The sequence below is a fragment of the Procambarus clarkii genome, chromosome 41 (assembly GCF_040958095.1).
Source record: "Procambarus clarkii isolate CNS0578487 chromosome 41, FALCON_Pclarkii_2.0, whole genome shotgun sequence".
Lineage (NCBI taxonomy): Eukaryota > Metazoa > Arthropoda > Malacostraca > Decapoda > Cambaridae > Procambarus > Procambarus clarkii.
In genome coordinates this window covers 23,493,461-23,515,708 of record NC_091190.1, presented here as the reverse complement: position 1 = coordinate 23,515,708, position 22,248 = coordinate 23,493,461, and the positions used below count along the sequence as shown (strand labels likewise).

At 38.1% G+C, this 22,248-nt stretch overlaps 1 protein-coding gene across 2 annotated transcripts in view; it reads left to right on the top strand.

The window, feature by feature from the left end:
• LOC123760988 (BRISC complex subunit Abraxas 2) overlaps window positions 1-18,805 on the top strand; it is a 59,906-nt gene extending 41,101 nt beyond the window's left edge. For both annotated transcript variants that reach the window (XM_045746798.2, XM_045746797.2), the window contains exon 7: window positions 17,626-18,805. In XM_045746798.2, coding sequence (XP_045602754.1) covers window positions 17,626-18,284 — 659 coding nt within the window. In that variant the 3' untranslated portion in view covers window positions 18,285-18,805. The remainder of the gene's footprint in view (window positions 1-17,625) is intronic.
• The last annotated feature ends 3,443 nt before the right edge of the window (window positions 18,806-22,248 follow it).

Here is a 22,248-nt window from a genome sequence, read left to right as displayed (position 1 = left end):
TGCATACACCAACATAGATGGAGTGAGATCGAAGATACTGGAGTTAAGTGATGTAATACAGCTGCAGACACCAGACATTGTTGCACTCACGGAGACAAAACTTGAAGATGTAATTTTAAATGAGGTCATATTCCCAAGGGGCTACTCAATTTGGAGACGGGACAGAAAAATTAGGAAAGGCGGTGGCGTTGCTGTGCTGGTAAAAGAACACCTAAAGGTGAAGGAAATAATGACTGCCAATCCACAAGAAGTTGACATAATAGCACTAGAGATCTGCTATGAGGATGATAAACTAATGATGATAAATGCATATAGTCCACCGCCAAGCAGCACATGGTCAAAGGAGGAGCTAGATAGTAAACGTGAAGGTCTTATAACAATAATGAGAGAGATTATAGCGAGAGCGGATAACGATAAATCACGACTGTTGATAGTTGGTGACTAACTTGAAATCCATAGACTGGGAAGCATATGAAGCTAAAACAGAAGATTTTTGGACCTGTAAATTTGTAGACCTCATCCTGGAAACATTCTTGTATCAACATGTTAAACAAGCTACGAGGATGAGGGAAGGGGACGTTCCCTCCATGCTAGATTTGATATTTACCAGGAAGGAGGAAGAGATATTTGACATTCAGTACCTTCCTCCCTTGGGTAAAAGTGACCATGTCTTTTTGGGAATAAAGTATGCAATGCGTTATAAGCTGGAAGAAAATAAGGAGGTTGAAGCAGTTGAAAAACCAGACTTCAGGAGAGGACATTATGGTGACCTTAGAAATTTTTTTAGTGAGTATAATTGGACAGACTTGATGCTAGGCAAGGAAGTGAATGAGATGTATGGCAAGTTTTGTGAAATATATGATAAAGGCACAAAAAAATTTATACCAAAACAGAGATGCAGAACTAGGAAACAGGATTGGTTCAATAGAAATTGCGAGAGGGCTAGAGACCGAAAGACACAAAAATGGAATCAATACAGGAAGAGGCCGAACCCCCAAACATACCAGCGATACAAAGATGCGAGAAACAACTACACGGCAGTGAGGAGAGAGGCAGAAAGAAATTTTGAAAAAGGGATTGCGGACAAATGTAAAACAGAACCAGGTCTATTCTATAAATTCATAAACAACAAATTGCAGGTAAAGGATAATATTCAGAGGTTGAAAATGGGAAATAGATTCACGGAAGATGAAAAGGAAATGTGTGAAACACTAAACGAAAAGTTCCAAAGTGTGTTTGTACAAAATGAAATCTTTAGGGAACCAGATACAATAAGAATTCCAGAGAACAACATAGAACACATAGAGGTGTCTAGAGACGAAGTGGAAAAAATGCTCAAGGAGCTCGGTAAGAACAAAGCAGCTGGCCCAGATGGCGTTTCACCATGGGTTCTGAGAGAATGTGCATCTGAGCTCAGCATTCCACTTCACCTGATCTTTCAGGCATCCCTGTGTACAGGAATCGTAGCAGACGGGTGGAAACAGGCTAACATAGTTCCAATCTACAAAAGTGGCAGCAGGGAAGACCCCCTCAATTATAGACCTGTATCATTGACAAGTGTAATAGTGAAAGTATTGGAAAAACTAATCAAAACTAAATGGGTAGAACACCTAGAGAGAAATGATATAATATCAGACAGACAGTATGGTTTTCGATCTGGAAGATCCTGTGTATTGAATTTACTCAGTTTCTATGATCGAGCCACAGAGATATTACAGGGAAGAGATGGCTGGGTTGACTGCATCTATCTGGACCTAAAAAAGGCTTTCGACAGAGTTCCACATAAGAGGTTGTTCTGGAAACTGGAAAATATTGGAGGGGTGACAGGTAAGCTTCTATCATGGATGAAAAATTTTCTGACTGATAGAAAAATGAGGGCAGTAATCAGAGGCAATGTATCGGAATGGAGAAATGTCACAAGTGGAGTACCACAGGGTTCAGTTCTTGCACCAGTGATGTTTATTGTGTACATAAATGATCTACCAGTTGGTATACAGAATTATATGAACATGTTTGCTGATGATGCTAAGATAATAAGAAGGATAAGAAATTTAGATGATTGTCATGCCCTCCAAGAAGACCTGGACAAAATAAGTATATGGAGCACCACTTGGCAAATGGAATTTAATGTTAATAAATGTCATGCTATGGAATGTGGAATAGGAGAACATAGACCCCACACAACCTATATATTATGTGAGAAATCTTTAAAGAATTCTGATAAAGAAAGAGATCTAGGAGTGGTTCTAGATAGAAAACTATCACCTGAGGACCACATAAAGAATATTGTGCACGGAGCCTATGCAATGCTTTCTAACTTCAGAATTGCATTTAAATACATGGATGGCGATATACTAAAGAAATTGTTCATGACTTTTGTTAGGCCAAAGCTAGAATATGCAGCTGTTGTGTGGTGCCCATATCTTAAGAAGCACATCAACAAACTGGAAAAGGTGCAAAGACATGCTACTAAGTGGCTCCCAGAACTGAAGGGCAAGAGCTACGAGGAGAGGTTAGAAGCATTAAATATGCCAAAACTAGAAGACAGAAGAAAAAGAGGTGATATGATCACTACGTACAAAATAGTAACAGGAATTGATAAAATGGACAGGGAAGACTTCCTGAGACCTGGAACTTCAAGAACAAGAGGTCATAGATTTAAACTAGCTAAACACAGATGCCGAAGAAATATAAGAAAATTCACCTTCGCAAATAGAGTGGTAGACGGTTGGAACAAGTTAAGTGAGAAGGTGGTGGAGGCCAAGACCGTCAGTAGTTTCAAAGCGTTATATGACAAAGAGTGCTGGGAAGACGGGACACCACGAGCGTAGCTCTCATCCTGTAACTACACTTAGGTAATTACACACACACACACACACACACACACACACACTTTTTGGAGTTTGGGAGGTGAAGCTGGAGGAGGCAGAAGTCACACTGCAGCAAGCTCCTGGAAATATCGAATTACCTAAGTATTGGGAACAGGTTGAGGGCTACAGTGGTGTCCCAGGTTACATAAAGGTTCAGGGAAGAGTAAAAGCAAATAAAATACAATAAACAAGTAAAACTGAGTGAAAATAGCCGAGTGGAAAAGTTTGTTTTGGTCTAGAACAAAATCAAAGATGGCCGCCGCCACCACCCCCACTGAGAAGGTAGACACACCATCAGATGATGGTTTCAAAGGATTCTCAACACAAGATATAAGGAAAGGAGGTGTTCTTGGCAGGTTAGAGATAATTGAGGACATGCAAAAGAAGTATGAAGAAAAAGTGCTTAAATTAGAAGAGGACAATGGAACTCTTTGGAGTGAGCTTTGCACTCTAAAAGGGAGTATGCTTCAACAAGGTAAGATTATTACTGCATTAACAGACAAGGTAACAAATCAGGAGGAGCAAATCAAGGAACTAGTGAAAGAAAATGAGGCATGGAAAGTGAAGTGTGGTGACTTTGAAGAAATAAACAATAAGATAGACTCATATGGTGAACAACTCCAAGCAAGCCTAAGGGCTAACATAGAGTTAGGTAAGGATCTCCAACTGGAAACTTCACTGTCAACTCACATAGAGGAGGTGAATAAAGAACTAGAAAAGTATAAAGAAGAAATAAAAGCGACATATGCTGAAGTTGTAAAAGAGAAAGAGACTATCAAAGAAGTGTGTTCGGAAGTCAAAACCAGAAATGACCAACAAGAAGCAGAAATTAGGCAAGCAATTAGGAAAGAACTGGTTACCAACAGTAAACTGGTACAAAACACTGCAGATAGAACTAAGTCCATAATCATTTTTGGATGTTTAGAGAAGGAAATTTCATCTAGGGTGGACCGAGCGGCAGAAGAGATGAAAATCATAGAGAAAATAGTAGGTTTAGGAGAAGGCTCAAAGGAAAATGTCAGTGATTTTAGAAGAATAGGAAAATATGAGAAAGAAAAGAACCGCCCCTTAAGGGTGACGTTTAATGGTGTGAAAAACATGATGGAAGTGCTAAGAAATGCCAGGAAACTGCAGAGTGATGAGGTTGGCAAATTTTGGTCAATAAGACAAGACCTCTCCAAGGAAGACAGAGAAAAGCTGAAAATGAACTTAATTGAGGCAAAACGTCTAAATGGGGATAGAAATGAAGAAGACAGAAATTCTTTTTTTTACAAAGTGACAGGGACTGGAAAGCTTGTGAAATGGTACATAAAAACAAAGCAACAAGATCAGTAGTGGAAGGGGGAGTAAAGAGCAAAGGAAAAGGGAACATGTTCCTGAAAATTGTATATACCAACATAGATGGAGTGAGGTCAAAAACTTTGGAGTTGCAAGATATAATCCAGCTTAGGGTCCCAGATATTGTTGCATTATCAGAAACGAAACTTGAAGGAAATATAATAAATGAAGTCATATTCCCAAGAGGCTACTCAGTTTGGAGACGTGACAGGAAAACTAGGAAGGGAGGAGGAGTGGCTGTACTGGTGAAAAAACACCTGAAGGTAAAAGAGTTAATATTTGAAAACCCTCGAGATATTGACATAATGGCATTGCAGGTCTGGAATCAGGATGATAACCTGATAATTGTAAATACCTACAGCCCACCAGCAAGCAACACGTGGACAAAGGAAGAACTGGATGACAAACGAGAGGGCCTCATAATGGTCATGAGAGATATTATTGTACAAGCAGATAAAGATAAATCACGACTGTTGATACTGGGGGACTTCAACTTTAGAGCAATAGACTGGGAGGCCTATGAAGCAAGAACGGAGGACTTTTGGACATGCAGATTTGTGAACCTCATTCTGGAGACATTCTTGTATCAACACATAAAGCAAGCCACAAGAATGAGGGAAGGAGATGTACCGTCAGTACTGGATCTAGTATTCACCAGGAAAGAAGAAGAGATTTTTGACATCCAGTACCTTCCTCCCTTGGGAAAGAGTGATCACGTCCTGTTAGACATTAAATATGCTTTAAGATATCATCTAGAAGAAAATGGGGACATTGAAACAGTTGATAAACTCGATTTAAAGAGAGGCAACTATGGGGAACTTCGAAATTTTTTTAATGAGTGTAATTGGACAGAATTGTTGCTAGGCAGGGAAGTAAATGAAATGTATGCCAAATTTTTAAAACTATACGAGGAAGGCACACAAACATTCATACCAAAACAGAGATGCAGGACCAGAAAACAGGATTGGTTCGACAGAAATTGTGAGAGGGCAAGAGACCAAAAGACACAAAAATGGAATCAGTATAGGAAGAGGCCAAACCCCCAAACATACCAGCGATACAAAGATGCGAGAAACAACTATACAGCAGTAAGGAGAGAGGCAGAAAGAAATTTTGAAAAAGGGATAGCAGATAAATGTAAAACAGAACCGGGCCTATTCTACAAATTCATAAACAACAAATTGCAGGTAAAGGATAATATCCAGAGGTTGAAAATGGGAAACAGATTCACGGAAAATGAAAAGGAAATGTGTGAAACATTAAATGAAAAGTTCCAAAGTGTGTTTGTACAAAATGAAATCTTCAGAGAACCAGACAAAATAAGAATTCCAGAGAACAACATAGAGCGGATAGAGGTGTCTAGAGATGAAGTGGAAAATATGCTAAAGGAGCTCGGGAGGAACAAAGCAGCTGGCCCAGATGGCGTTTCACCATGGGTTTTGAGAGAATGTGCATCTGAGCTCAGCATTCCACTTCACCTGATCTTTCAGGCATCCCTGTGTACAGGAATCGTAGCAGACGTGTGGAAACAGGCTAACATAGTTCCAATCTACAAAAGTGGCAGCAGGGAAGACCCCCTCAATTATAGACCTGTATCATTGACAAGTGTAATAGTGAAAGTATTGGAAAAGCTAATCAAAACTAAATGGGTAGAACACCTGGAGAGAAATGATATAATATCAGACAGACAGTATGGTTTTCGATCAGGAAGATCCTGTGTATCGAATTTACTCAGTTTCTATGATCGGGCCACAGAGATATTACAGGAAAGAGATGGCTGGGTTGACTGCATCTATCTGGACCTAAAAAAGGCTTTCGACAGAGTTCCACATAAGAGGTTGTTCTGGAAACTGGAAAATATTGGAGGGGTGACAGGTAAGCTTCTATCATGGATGAAAAATTTTCTGACTGATAGAAAAATGAGGGCAGTAATCAGAGGCAATGTATCGGAATGGAGAAATGTCACAAGTGGAGTACCACAGGGTTCAGTTCTTGCACCAGTGATGTTTATTGTGTACATAAATGATCTACCAGTTGGTATACAGAATTATATGAACATGTTTGCTGATGATGCTAAGATAATAGGAAGGATAAGAAATTTAGATGATTGTCATGCCCTTCAAGAAGACCTGGACAAAATAAGTATATGGAGCACCACCTGGCAAATGGAATTTAATGTTAATAAATGTCATGTTATGGAATGTGGAATAGGAGAACATAGACCCCATACAACCTATATATTATGTGAGAAATCTTTAAAGAATTCTGATAAAGAAAAAGATCTAGGGGTGGTTCTAGATAGAAAACTATCACCTGAGGACCACATAAAGAATATTGTGCAAGGAGCCTATGCGATGCTTTCTAACTTCAGAATTGCATTTAAATACATGGATGGCGATATACTAAAGAAATTGTTCATGACTTTTGTTAGGCCAAAGCTAGAATATGCAGTTGTTGTGTGGTGCCCATATCTTAAGAAGCACATCAACAAGCTGGAAAAGGTGCAAAGACATGCTACTAAGTGGCTCCCAGAACTGAAGGGCAAGAGCTACGAGGAGAGGTTGGAAGCATTAAACATGCCAAAACTAGAAGACAGAAGAAAAAGAGGTGATATGATCACTACGTACAAAATAGTAACAGGAATTGATAAAATCGACAGGGAAGGATTCCTGAGACCTGGCACTTCAAGAACAAGAGGTCATAGATTTAAACTAGCTAAACACAGATGCCGAAGAAATATAAGAAAATTCACCTTCGCAAATAGAGTTGTAGACGGTTGGAACAAGTTAAGTGAGAAGGTGGTGGAGGCCAAGACCGTCAGTAGTTTCAAAGCGTTATATGACAAAGAGTGCTGGGAAGACGGGACACCACGAGCGTAGCTCTCATCCTGTAACTACACTTAGGTAATTACACTTAGGTAATTACACACACACACACACACACATGGCTTATCTGCAATTATCTTCAATCCTATTAAAATAAAGTTGATGTTTTATGAACTATCTATCGGTGATTTTGATCCAAGCTGGGGTGTGAATCTGTTGATGTAAAATGCTGTGAGGTGTGCAAATATCTATGATATCATGTATAACTAGTTTATATTAGTTACCTTCCAAATTATCTTCTCATCATTTTAATTTTATGCTAATGCATATGTTTTTCCTATATAATGGTCACCACTCTAATTGGATGTTATAATTTTTCTATGGTATTCTCTTGTTCACTCCTCTCACAACTCTTGTAATTTATATAAATCAGTGACAAATAAAACTTCTAAATCTGATTCTAGATTACAGTGTACAGTATATAATTATAAAGATTATTACATGTTATGATATTATTATGACTGACATTTAAATTACTGAAATTTTTGTCAACTAACTAAATTATAAATGTACAACCATTTATGAATAAAGTTTTTAATGTGTGCAAACATTCTTTATTTTTTAAAGATGAGAAAGTATAAATTTAAATGAAACTTTCATATTGAGATTAATAGAAAGATTATTAAATTTCCGCTCTGTAGTAAAGTGGAATCAGAATGAAGATTGCCATGTTTCAGCAAGTGTTTGAAGGAAAAAATTTATTCCAGATTTTGTAATAGAATCCAATAAAATACAATAATGGTATGTTTAAATTCAAGAAAAGTGATTGTAGTAGAATTACAAAGCAGTAAAATGCCAAATTTTATGCAGTCTGAGACTAAAAGTAAGGTGCTAATTATGGTGGAACATTTATGTCTAAAGCAGTCCCTCAGATCTGCCTTGATCCTGGAACCACTGGAACCAGTGGATAATTGCCACTCACTAGTCTCTTGTGACCTTCCTTAACCTGATAAGGCTTTGCAAATAGTCTGAACTCAAGCCATCACTCAGGAATCAAATGCTAGTTAGCAACACAGGGAACCCTAATTAGTGTCCCAAAACTATTGTTGCAGAGGCAGTACCCTACATGTAAATAAGGTGGTGAGGAGCAGACACCATGTTTCAAGTCTAGCCATGCCAAGCATGGAATCTCTACAAGACAGGATAAAAGAATGAGAGGATTTGAGAGTCCGGCTCAGGAAGTAGTGTTTCAAAATGCTCGGCACCCTATTTCTGAGCCGAGGCTCCTTGTATGCTCTCATGAGCCATTTCCCCATGTTTAACCCTTAAATGGCACATAGCTATATACCATTTGACACCCACAGTCGCATACCAAAAAAAAAAAAAAAAAAAAATTATTTTTTTCTTCCTAACCTGTTAATTTGTGTTCACTGATCACGGGAAAAATAATAAAAAAATCGTAAGTGGCATATATTGCCCGCTATAGGGCAGGGAATTCTGGCAAAAATCAGGCGCTGACTGAGCGTGCGTCCCAGGCGGTCTGTTGATCGCTAGCTGTCAGGCCAGAGTTTCCACAAAGAGATAATTACCTAATTATTTCAATGTCTCTGATTGATTTTTCGTAGTTTTTTTGCTGTAATATTATTCAATAGTGTGTAGTGTGATATATTTATATAATAAAATGAGTGAATCATCGCTGTACTCAAAAATATGGTGTGCATATTGTTGATTCAATTATGTTCATCAAACAGTGAACAAATACTTTGTCGGTTATTACACTATATACACAGGTTATATATAAGTATCTGCATGTTTTGTTCACCATAACGAACCACTAAGTTGGTATGCTGAGTGGCAGTGACAGTGGCAGGCAGTGACTGGCTGCCACTGGCTGCCACTCCCTCACCTCACCTCACCTGACTTGCCACCATTCTCCACCCACTCCATTCTCCATACTGTTTTTGCTTTTATATACAGACGTTATATATAAGTATTTACATGTTTTGTTCACCATAACTGTACATCTAAGCTTGTATGGTGAGTAAAGACGTAGCTACTCACACAGTCAGCTGATGGCTGCCGCCCTCAAGGCCAGACGCACTAATATTTCTCCTACAACAATACTGTGTGGTGTTATTATGCTATATACACATTATATATAAATATCTACCTGTTTTATTCACCATCACAGTCAGGGGTCTTCTGTAATAATATCATCGCTACATAATAGCATGAACAAGTATATTATGGCATTTTTAGGCGATGCTGTGGTCACGAGCTGAAGAGCAGTGCTGTGAGTTCATGCTACGTGCGTCAGGCTTGGTAGCTGACTCAATACTGAGGCCCCTAACACTCGGGAGTTTGGCCTACGATTTTTTAAAAAAATGGCGTCTGTTTACAAGAGCCCTGATGAAGGTGTGGTGAACCCCGTGTATCTGCGGGCCATTTAAATCTTGCGTAGTACTCCAAAGCACCACATGATGCGATGAGCAATTTACTGCAAGTCGGTCAAAGCATCATATGATGCGATGCGCAATTGAAGGGTTAAACTAAAGATTAAAATATAAAGTATGAAAATGATATAGCACTTGCCCCCAGCTGGAGACTAGTAGAGCCAGTCCTTCATAATCTCAAGATAATACAGGGTTTACTGGTACATTTGCCAAAGTACCTCACCATCTCAGGCGGCGGAAAGTAGCACGAATGCAATGCAGCAACAATGTAGATGAGATACATTGGTAAGGTACCCTGCTACAAAGGTTCTGTTCAATCTTCAGAAAGCACAGATCCTCATGTCTGAGGAGGACACAGTAAAGAAAGTAAGTGGTGAGGTTAGCATATGTTTGGAGGTTATGTGATAAGGGTAAGCTTGTGGTTGACTTAACCTTATGTAGCACTTCCTAGACCAAATACAATTAATTCTTGGTCTAATTAAAAAATATTTAGGTCTAACACAGTACTGTATAAATATTGTATGTACTATATAGGGTATAGAATAGATTGTTAGGGCATTGTTTGTTTTTATTTTTTAATCATTAAAATTAAGTTTACACTTTCAATAGAAAAAAAAAAGTGGATTGTTACATGGGCACAACAATCCATATTTTGAACTAAAGCCTCTCAGTTGCTCTATGTACTGCCGTAAAATTTTAAAGGATGGATGGAGAAAATAAGTTTTGGTATAGTGTATTTGTTTTGTATGGATTTTGAGGTTTTCTTAAAAAAAAAATTAAGATATTTAAAATAACCTTGAAAACACTTGCATCTTAAAGTAGCTGGCTGTCCTTGCAATATCTTATTTCAGTCAACTGACCAGAAGTTACTCGGACAATAGAAGAAGTTGCTTAAATGCAGCCAAATGTAGTTAACTGTTGGTAAGTTACATTGAATATTATTTATCTGTTTTGGAGGGTTACTAAGTATGAATATGGCATGCCGTGGGATCATTCCGTATACTATTTTATACTGGAGCTTGTAGCTCACTGGTGGCATTTATTGGAACTAGTTTTAAATATATATTCCTCCACTGCCAACACAGAGAGAAATCTTAGCTGAAGGTATTTAAAAGAATGCATCTACTCTTGTAGCCCAACCAAAAGCCTGATTTTCTTGGCTATTATCTGATCAGTCAGGCTCTTGCTACTTGCAGCCTGTAAGCTAGTATACTGGATCACAGCCTGGATGGTCAGTTTTCTTTAAAATTGTGTTGTTTCTTTTTCAATTCATAGTATGTCCATGAAATGTTTTCCCTCTTTCTTTAAAGCATGGTAAATAATTTTGATCATTTATTGGTAATGAAATTTAATCAAAACTGTATTTAGTGCACCCTACCTTTTTCTTATATTTAACCTGCACCTTTGACTATATTTATGTTCTGTAAGTCATAAGTATAATCCTTATAATGTATTCCTAGAAGAGATAACATACACTTTTCATAGTTACATATTTATACCGTAGTATATTTTTATGTTTGCAGTACAGTACTTGTATGATATCTGGAGAATGCCTTCATGTTTGTTCTTCAAAATTAAAATATTTATGCATAATTGTGAATGGACAGTCTCTTACTATTATTATTAACTAAAGTAGCCCTGTTGTGGCAGATTTAAAAATAATTGCGGAGAGAATGTGAAGACCTTAAACAATTTATAGGAGACAAATAACTGTAACTTCACTGAAATAAACACTTGTATACTACTGCAACGGGAGGTTCCTAGGTATTTCACTTGCTGTTATTCCCAAAAGAAGTTATACACTACATAATTCTTTGTCGTTTTGATGTTAATAGTTTTAAATTTCTTCTTACTTACATTAATTGAAATTAATGTCCTCTGGTCAGTATTCCAGAATCTATGTTAAAGTATTAACCATTTTTATAAGTTTTATTGTTGTATAACTAACCATATTTGTTTTCAGCCATCTGGCCAATTGGTAAGTTCCTATAATTTCAGTATGCTTGTATAGATGGCTAACAAAATGTCAATCCTTTTTCCTCCAGACCATTATGTAACTTGATATCCATCCACCACTACCCACCATAACCAATAAGAGATTACACAAATTTTTGACAAATCACACTAGACACAACCCTGGTAATGGAACATTACTGTAGGCTAGGGAAATTTCAGAATGAACAGAATTGACCAGTAAAGGTGATCTTTAAGAACAGTTAGCCAGTAAAATACATAGTGGTAGAAAACAAATTTAAAGGACAGAAGGAAGTACCATCTATATATATATAAGAGCACAAGTATGTCTGTGAAATTGGAGTCAAACGCTTGGATGACAGCATCAGCGAACTTTACAGGGTGAATGGTTTGGCGGGTGCAGGGCGGACATGCTAGCCAGAGTTGGTCCTATTGGTCAAGATGGGGTCGAGCCCAATAGTGGCCTCCCCACCCCCCTGCATAATTAGTAAAAGGTGGATGGACAAGTCCCTAACTTTCTTCATTTGAAAAAATGAAGAAAGTTAGTAGTGAGTAGTAGTGAGTTCCCAGAGGTGCTGCGAGGTCCCTGTCTTTTGAGTTTGGGTCTTCCTCTCCTTACTAGATGGACGCATAATGAGGTTTTGGAGACTTCCTGGCTGGCAGACACTCCTTTATTCTTGCTTGGTGCGGCTTTTGTCAGTCCCATGCACTAGAGTGACATAAGATGATGACCATGTTTCAGGTGGGCTTTTCTTTTGCACCCCCTGTGCAGTGCAGGGATTAAACATGGACTTGAAGAATGACTGTGAGCAGTTATAGACGGCATAAATCGTCCAATAAAATAGTGTTCAACATTCTAATTAAGAAATCAAAGTAATATTATTAACTCGATACTGTATATCTATAAAGTACACTATTTGGATTTAATTTCTGCACCTTAAATAGATAGACTTGATAGAACGATGTCAGGTCTTCAATCGTCTCATGGCAAGGTAGGAGCAGCTAACGTAACTAAGCAGAGAATTGTGTTGGTCCAGATTGAATAGTACTGTCTTATTTCATTTTAATTATATTATAAACAAAAAACAAACTTCATAGTAATTTAATTTAATTAAAATTTAAGTGTTAAATGTGGAAATTATTTCCAAAACTTGTGGCGGAGAACTTTGGGCCCATCTGCATTTGGGTTCAGTGGTGCATTTCCTGGTATCTTATAGAGTTTTATTCTGACTGGCTTTAGGAGGACATTGAAGCGCTTAGTGGGGGGGGGGTCTTGAGAATTGCTGCTACGGCGTTGGCTGCACTTGCCAAGCTATATGCTCTTGTGCTTCAGGATGCAGCGGCATCCACTACTGTCTTCACCACCCGACTCAAGTGTCAACAGACTGTGTTGGTCCAGTCTTTAGATTCGTCTGCTGTGGGTCGAGGGAGGCTGATGTACTGTACAAAGATTTTGCAAAAGCCTTCAACAAATGTGACCATGGCTGATTTCGGGGCCCAATGGGCACGTTTGGCCCAGGAATCATTGCAAGGAATGGCATTGGCAAGGAATGCACACAAAATGTGCACAAAAGGAATTACTGGCGAGGTAAGGAGATGGATCTTTAACTTCCTAACAAACAGAATCCAAAGTGAATCAACAAAGTAAAATCTGAATCATCCACTGTGAAAAGCTCAGTTCCCCAAGATACCATACTTGCTTCAGTACTTTTCCTCGTACTCATATCAGACATAAACAAGGGTACAAACTATAGTACTGTATCATCCTTAGCAGATGACACTAGAAATTGCATGAGTAGATAATATAGAGGACACAACAAACCTCCAATCCGATATTAATCAGGTCTTTCAATGGGCCACAAAAAATAAAATGATGTTTAATGAGGATAAATTCTAGTTACTGTGCTATGGAAGAAAAAAACTTCAAAGCAGAAATCATATAAAAATGGTCAAATCACAGTATTGAAAGAAAAAGCAGTGTAAAAGCTTTAGGAGTAATCATATCGGATTTCCTTACTTTTAAAAACACAACACAGTTGCTGTCACAACTGGAAGAAAATAACAGGTTAGATAACAAGAACCTTCCAAACAAGAGGTGACATGCCAACGATGATACTGTACTTTTTTAAGTCATTAGTGCTCTGTCGAGTGGAACATTGTTGCCCACTAAGTCTCATTCAAAGCTGGAGAAATTGCTGACCTGGAGAATGTGCAAAGATCTTTTACTGCTAGAATCCACTCAATAAAACTTCTAAATTATTGGGACTGCCTAAGAATGTTAAATCTGTATTCCATAGAGCACAAGCAGGAGAGATACATAATAATTTACATTTAGAAAATATTAGGAGGACTGGTTACAAATCTTCACACAGAAATAACACCACTTGAGACCAGAAGACAATGCAGGATGTGTAAAATAGCCCCACTGAAAAGCAAAGGTGCAAATAGGTATGCTGAGAGAGAACTCAAGCAAGTATTGAATCAGCCAGAAAAATGATAGGATGGATTACGAGAACCTTCAAGTCCAGAGTTCCCATCACAATGGTTGTACTCTTCAAATCACTTGTGTTGTCCCGTCTTGAGTACTGCTCAGTACTCACTTTCCCCTTCAGAGCAAGAGAGTTTGCTGAAATAAAGGGAATACAGAGAACATATACGGCACGCATAGACGAGATAAAACACCTAAATTATTGGGATCGTCTCAAAGCTCAACAAATGTACTCGCTAGAAAAAGAGACGAGAGAGATACCAAATAATATACACATGGAAAATACTGGAGGGACAGGTCCCAAATCTGCACAGTAAAATAACAACGTACTGGAGTGAACGATATGGAAGAAAATGCAGAATAGAACCAGTGAAGAGCAGAGGTGCCATAGGCACAATCAGAGAGCACTATGAACATCAGAGGTCTTCGGCTGTTCAACGTCCTCCCAGCGACTATAAGAAATATTGCCGGAACAACCGTGGACATCTTCAAGAGAAAATTACTGTTTTCTAAAAGACGTTCCGGACTAACCGGGCTGTGGTAGGTATGTGGACCTGCGAGTCGCTCCAAGCAACAGCCTGGTGGACCAAACTCTCACACGTCAAGCCTGGCCTCAGGCCGGGCTTGGGGAGTAGAACTCCTCCCAGAACCCCATCAAACAGGTATATATATTTTGTTTACTTTAGGAGGCAACCAGTGCCAGTACTTCTGTAAGGTATGTATTCCGAGATGAGAATTTGATGTGTCCAATAATTTTGAGTACAGTCCCTCAGGGTTCATTGCTGCATCCATTAACTTTCAGTACAGCTCCTCAGTGTTCACTGCTACATCCATTAACTTTCAGTACAGCTCCTCAGTGTTCACTGCTACATCCATTAACTTTCAGTACAGCTCCTCAGTGTTCACTGCTACATCCATTAACTTTCAGTACAGCTCCTCAGGGTTTGCTGTATCTCCTGCTATCTGAGCTTCCTTACTGTCCTCAGGCTAAACTGCTTCTTGGATTATAATTCACCTAAAAATGATCTTGGCTTAATTTATTTTTGTTGCCTCCCCCCTCACATTAAAATCCATCTGGCATACTATATTGTTGCTTCACAAGCATGTGGACTTAAGATTTCTAACTTTTAGCGAATTTCTTGTTGTCTTCTTTTAACACCAGTGTCATGAGACTGATTATAGTGTGTCATAGTGATGATGATAATAGATATTTAGTTGGGCCTACTAGTATTAAGAATGTATATACAATAAAGTGGGAATACAGCAATAAACCAAATGTAAACATGCATCAAGGCCCAAGATGTGGCTGATGAAGATGGAGTATCCAGCACACACTCCACTGTATAGAGTGCACATGCTCTTGAATAATTGTCTCTTACACAGTCATGGATTAAAGATAGTCGGTGTAAACTCATTCATTATTAATGCAAAATTATTTTTTCGTACTGTATATTGTACAGATTCCTCAAGAGTTTGTTGATATTGATGTGAAAAGTTCAAACCCACGGTACAATCTTCATTTCTTCCTAAATATCCTTCTATGGATATATAAGACCACCTATGGGTCTTCTTATATATCCATGCTTTGTATTAGCATGGATAATATTAGTTTATTATTTTATTAATCTATATGTTCATTGATAACACTGAGACTGACAAAGAGCAGGAATGACACAAATACATATTGAAATATATAGTTTAAATCAAATTATAGCTGCTTCTCATGCTTTCTCACATGTTAAAATGTCATATTGTGCCAGGGGTGCATGAAGGATTTTTTACTTGTCTTTTTCACTTTGTCAAATTACCATAAAAAAGGATCAAGAAAGCCTTTGTTGTACCTAGAATTGGAATTGGTAAAAAACAGTTTTACTACTAAAGTAAAAAAATTAATTAATACTATCGCGCCCCCAGCGTGTAGGCGAGCGTGCGGGCAAGCGCGTGGCGACACTGAAATGTGTATACTCGTTTCAGTTTTCTCACCTTAATTATCGTGCTATGTCATTCGTTTTGGTATCATTGTGTTCGCAATTAACTTCCCTGCAGGTGTATATGCATATAATGTACAAAAGCCCGGCGTGACTTCCAGCAGGAAAGCCTAAAGTTACCTGTAAACGAGCACAGACTGGCACACCGCAACCTAATGTGTATACTCGTTCAGTTTGATAACATGAATTTTCGTGTTACGTCTTTCATTTTGGTATCAAATTGTTCGCAATATAAAGGAGCGTATTTTAAAACTAGTACCATAATAATAGAGCAATAACTGGAATTTTAACAAATATTTTAATTTTGGACACTCATCATCACAAAATTATTTATATCTTTCCAATGTTCTGACAGGGAGCCGGTCGGCCGAGCGGACAGCACGCGGGACTTGTGATCCTGTGGTCCTGGGTTCGATCCCAGGCGCCGGCGAGAAACAATGGGCAGAGTTTCTTTCACCGTATGCCCCTGTTACCTAGCAGTAAATTAGGTACCTGGGTGTTAGTCAGCTGTCACGGGCTGCTTCCTGGGGGTGGAGGCCTGGACGAGGACCGGGCCGCGGGGACACTAAAAGCCCCGAAATCATCTCAAGATAACCTCAAGATAACTGACATAAATTTTTGTGTTACATCTTTCATTTTAGTATCATATTGTTCGCAATGTAAAGGCTCTCATTTTAAAACTAGTCCCAAAATAATAGCACAATAAATAGAATTTTAACAAATATTTTAAAGTTTTGACCAAAAACGTGTTTATAATCTTTCAAGTGTTCTGGCATCAAGTTTCATGTTACATCTTTCATTTTGGTATCAGATTGTGCGCACTCTAAAGGCGCTTATTTTGAAACTATCCCGAGATCGATCGGATAACAAATTAATTTTATACAAATATTTTTGTATTGGACGCGAGTCCTGTCCCTGGCTAGGACTAAAGAGAAAAAAAGTGGACGCGAGCGGTGTCCAGAGCAGGCGATAGTGTTAAAAGCATAATATTTATAATATAGCAATTTTAAGTCAGTTATAATATGCTATCAAAATGTTGTACTGAACATAACACAAGTCCTCTTGCCATTTAATTTGAAATGATCACTTGACTCAACCAGTAGAAAAAAATCCAAGCGTGAAGAACTTGACTTTGGTGCAAACTTGTGTATAATGTCATATAAAGGATACATAGCTGCTCAGGTCAATAGGTGAGGACATTGTAGTAAACACAAGTATGAAGTGCAGATAATTATGTTCAGTGAACAAGGTGTCATTAACTTGAGACTGCTGCAGACTATTTAGATTTGGCTGAACTAATATTCTGTACATAAAGATTTTTCCAATGGCATTGACTTTAAACGAGCAGTTGAAGATGTATCCCATTATCTGACTAGCCCCAGTACTTTAACATTCTAAATAAAGAACTTGTTACTGTACTACTAGATTAATTGGATAACTTAATACTATGCTCCATATAATTAGACAAGCTTCAGTTTAGTTCAGGTCATTTAATTATGTATAGGATGACAATATTTTGTACTGTATGTGTGTTCAATCACTTAAAATGAACCAAGTGTAAGTGCAGAGGTTACAATTATCTGATATTCATAACTCCTGGTAATATTCTGATTTGACCATGTATTCTTAATATACCAAAAATTAACAAGAGAAAGGTATTTTATGTTAATTGTTTTTGTTTCTTTACAGACTTTACTCCCGAGGCAATTCAGGAAACACCTTCACATGACCTAATGGAATTTGATGAGACTCCTGGTTCTTCCCCTATTTCACAAGCTATCAAGAGTAAAAAGCAAATGAATGCCAAAACACAATTGTTCAGAAAAGGTTCGGGAAGAAAGAAAGATGTCAAAGAAGAAAAGGGCACTTCAGAATCATCAGATCCTTTTGGATTTGTGAATACTGAAATGGAAAAACTTCAGGTGAAGAATCGTAGTTCTCCAGTAGGCAGAGGCTCCAGGTCTAGGACAAGCACTCCATCTCCAGCCCGAATGCTTTCCAAATCAAAATCTGCAATAAATACATTACAGAGAACAGCACGGCGTTCCTCAGAGTCTGCTGGCTCAAATGAAGGAAGTCCTTTACCTGCAAATAAACGTTATAAAGAGAACAGCCCTTTACCTACTGCTTCACCAGACAGGAAAAATGATTCTCAGAATGTAATGGGTAAAGGTAGACCAAAGACTAACCGAACTGTAACCCGCACAACTTCAAAAGAGAGTAATTCTCCTGCGAAGAATACAAGAAATCGAAGCCCATCTGTTACAAGTTCCATAGGAAGCAAACCTGGTAAGCCCAAAATGCGTAAGGCTTGGTCTGATAGATCTTCTGAATCTCAGGAATTCTGATTTATTCACTATTTTAATGGTTTATTTTTTTGTATTATATATCATTGATTTTTTCATGTCCAGTGATTCTTAATCAAATTGTTTATCTGATCTGTTAAAAAATTAAGTAAGGCTTGTAGCTAGACAGTTTATATAATTAGAATAATGAAAATATTGGATTCCTGCTAAGTATCAAGTCTTGAAATCAAATTAAAATAAACCCAAAGTGACCTTTAAACAAGTATAATAGAAATCATTCCTGTTGGAAGGTTAAAAGTGCTCTTGACAATCCTTTGGATTTCTTACAAAAGAGTAACCAAAGAAAGACTGGATATTGCCTTTTTGTACTCGTTTTTACAGTATGTCGTGTAAAGTTAGGTTGATAAGTAAGGTGTAAATAGGTAAGCTACCTGTAGCTAATGCCTTTCATACTTTTTAATACAATCTAAATTGTAAGCAGGTTTCTCTTGACCCAGATATTTTATATTTCCGGTCCAAGCTACAGTCATTTTATACAGTGACAATAAATTTTTTGCATATTCTGCTTAATATTATTTATGCAATAAGCAAAACATAATACATATCACAAGGTGTAGTATTATTTACTAGTCAAAAGTCTTAAAATATATATATATATATATATATATATATATATATATATATATATATATATATATATATATATATATATATATATATGAAATATATTTGTATATATATATATATATATATATATATATATATATATATATATATATATATATATATATATATATATATATATATATATAATATATATATATAATATATGTATATATAATATATATATATAATATATGTATATATATATATATATAATATATGTATATATAATATATATATATAATATATGTATATATAATATATATATATAATATATATATAATGTCGTATCTAGTAGCCAGAACGCACTTCTCTGCCTACTATGCAAGGCCCGATTTGCTTAATAAGTCAAGTTTTCATGAATTAGTTGTTTTTCGACTACCTAACCTAACCTAACTTTTTCGGCTACCTAACCGAACCTAACCTATAAAGATAGGTTAGGTTCGGTCATATATCTACGTTAATTTTAACTCCAATAAAAAAAAATTGACCTCATACATAATAAAATGGGTAGCTTTATCATTTCATAAGAAAAAAATTAGAGAAAATGTATTAATTCAGGAAAATATGGCTTATTAGGCAAATCGGGCCCTGCATAGTAGGCCGAGAAGTGCATTCTGGCTACTAGGTACGACATATATATATATATATATATATATATATATATATATATATATATATATATATATATATATATATATATATATATATATATATATATATATATATATATATATATATATATACACACACACACACACACACAGTATATAAATAATTTCCTGAATGTATCAATTGATCAAAATTTGTTTGTGTGTTTTTCTTGCATGTTTTTAGATTAGTTGAATCACCAGGCTATAATTTACATCCTCTTCCAGTTCAATGTAACACAGCTGAGGAGTCTTATCAATGTGGAATATACACAGCTGCTGACTCAGCTCTGTTACCGTCAGGTACATGTGATTTATATTTTTGGGTTCAAAGGGTCCTATTCGATACCCTACCTTATATTGAAGTGTGAATCGTGTTTTAACAATTCTGAATAATGCTCCAAAGAAAGGGTCAGTATATTGGGAAAAGTATATTTGAAAATTGTTTTATATATAGAATACAAGAATAGCAACAAAGAAAGCTACAGATACATTTTAAACATTCATACACAACTAATTCATTGTGTTTAATGCAATTCAGTTATATATTAAATATAGGTTTTTATTTTATTCTTTTGCATGCTGATAAAATATTTAGGGTTAACACTGTCAAAGAAAAGGGTTTGTAAGGTAACAAAGAAAAACAGACAGGAAGCACCACTTAATAGGAAAAGTTATCACATATTTTCAGTACTATGCAACTTTGATATTAATCATTCCAATGTATGCTATAAGTCACATTCTCACTCGTGTCCTACATCTTTTTCCATTTCATACTCTATATTTAGAATTGTCATACTTGCTCCTTCTCCTTTCTGAACAAGGCTGCCTTTGGTCTATACCCTGAGCCATAGGACTAGCTGTGCTGAGACCATTACTAGTATACCAGGCTCGGCAATAACAATGCTCCGTTGAAATGAGTATCCTTGTAGATTACATTGTCCCATAGTCCATGTGCTAAAAATACCAATGAGAACTACTACTTTCTGTGATACCTAAGAGCATACGAAACCTTCCGACTATGGGACAAGACAATTTGCTAGGATTCTTCTCTTGGTGAGTCTCGAAGTTGCTTGGGGCCAGTGGTCTCGATGGATCCTGTATAATGGTTCAGGGAAGCTACCAAGCCAAAGCTCAAAAAGGAAAGTTTCATTCTACTCGGCTGTTTTTCTGGGGGAGCCCCTTCGGCTCCCCGGAGCTAACCGGGCTGATATGAATATATTAGACCCCTGGCATCAGTCTGTGCATGGAGTTCTAGGCCTACTGAGGACCACGAGCCAGAACCTGGGCCCCTCCCCCCCTCAGAGAGGCACAAGACAATGGCCTGTAGACACCCCCTGTGTGGTTGGAAGCATTTTATGTTTGCCATTGACTGAGTCAGGCACTCAGAAAGGTAAGTGCCCCAAAACAAACCCCTATTCTGATTAAAATTTTGCTTGTGAAAGCCGAACTAGTGGACAGAACTCCCCAAGTGAAAACGAGCATGACGTCACCACGCTGCTGTCAGTGCAACCTACCCCCTCCCTCCCCAGGACATGGAATGGGGAGCCTCAGATCCCCGCACCAGCTATCCACCCTGCAGTTCTGTGGCCGATGTGGAACTGGCAAGGTCATGTACCTCTGGATCCAGAATGGTCCAGTTCTGTGCCTTGTGGTATGGTGCTATCTCTACAGTGGTGTGCAAGCCAGGTGTAATTTCTGCAGTACTCGAGTTGCATGCACCTACCACAAGTCATCTTGGGATCTACCTCCGCTGTGTCTTTTGGCTGTTCGGTAATTGACCGCCCTTGGAATCGGCTGGGGTGTTTCTTGCTTCCCTGTTTGCCTCTGGGTAGGGGGTAGTTATTGTCACTGGTTGGGCACAGTGTACTGTGCAGCTAGTTATCACCTTTCATAGTGGCTGGCTCTGTTCCACCTGGGTACGTTGTCGTCTTGCAGGGTTTTTCTTTTCATTTTTGTTTTCCTGCCTAGTGGGGGTCTGCCCCTTGGTTTGATCACACACTATTGTATCCTGGTGGTCCTCTGCTAGGCTCCCGCCAGTGTACACATCCTGTGGGGCTCAGCTTTAGCAGTTTGCTTGGTAGTTTTTGGGCGCCTGTAGCAGTACCCTGCCTGGGCTTCCCTTAGCAAAATAATGCGACTAAGGGCCCTGGGAAACCCTGCAGAGGCTCTTTGGTCCGATAGATGCGACCCCTGGATCCCCTCTTGCTTCGTGTGAGTTAAGGTTGCTCTGTCCCCCTGTCTGATGGTGACATTCACCAGTTGTGCCTTTGTCATGCTGCCTGTTGGGTCAGTGACACCTTTGACCCGGAGTCCTGCTAGTTTTGTTCCTTGTTTGTACTCCAATACACCAGTTCACTGATCATGATGTTCAGGTGTAGGCAGCTTCGGTGTTGCATGCTCGGTTTAGGTTGATGCAGCCTGCTAGGTTAGTTGCTACCCCAGATACCCCGAGACTGTCCCAGTTTGGTTATAGGGACCCGGACTTGGAGGTGTTAGTCGCTTCAACTTTGGTTCAGTCCGCGCCCCCTTGTCCTTTCCCTTCTGCTGTTCATCCTGGTCGTCTCCTTCCCCCCCTCCCCCTTATTCTCCCCCTTCCCTCCCTGCATCCAGCTCCAAAGCATCTGAGGCTTTTGGAGTTCGGGCAGGGTTTATTTGGTGATGAGACTTGGGCAGTTTTGGGGAATGCCCCT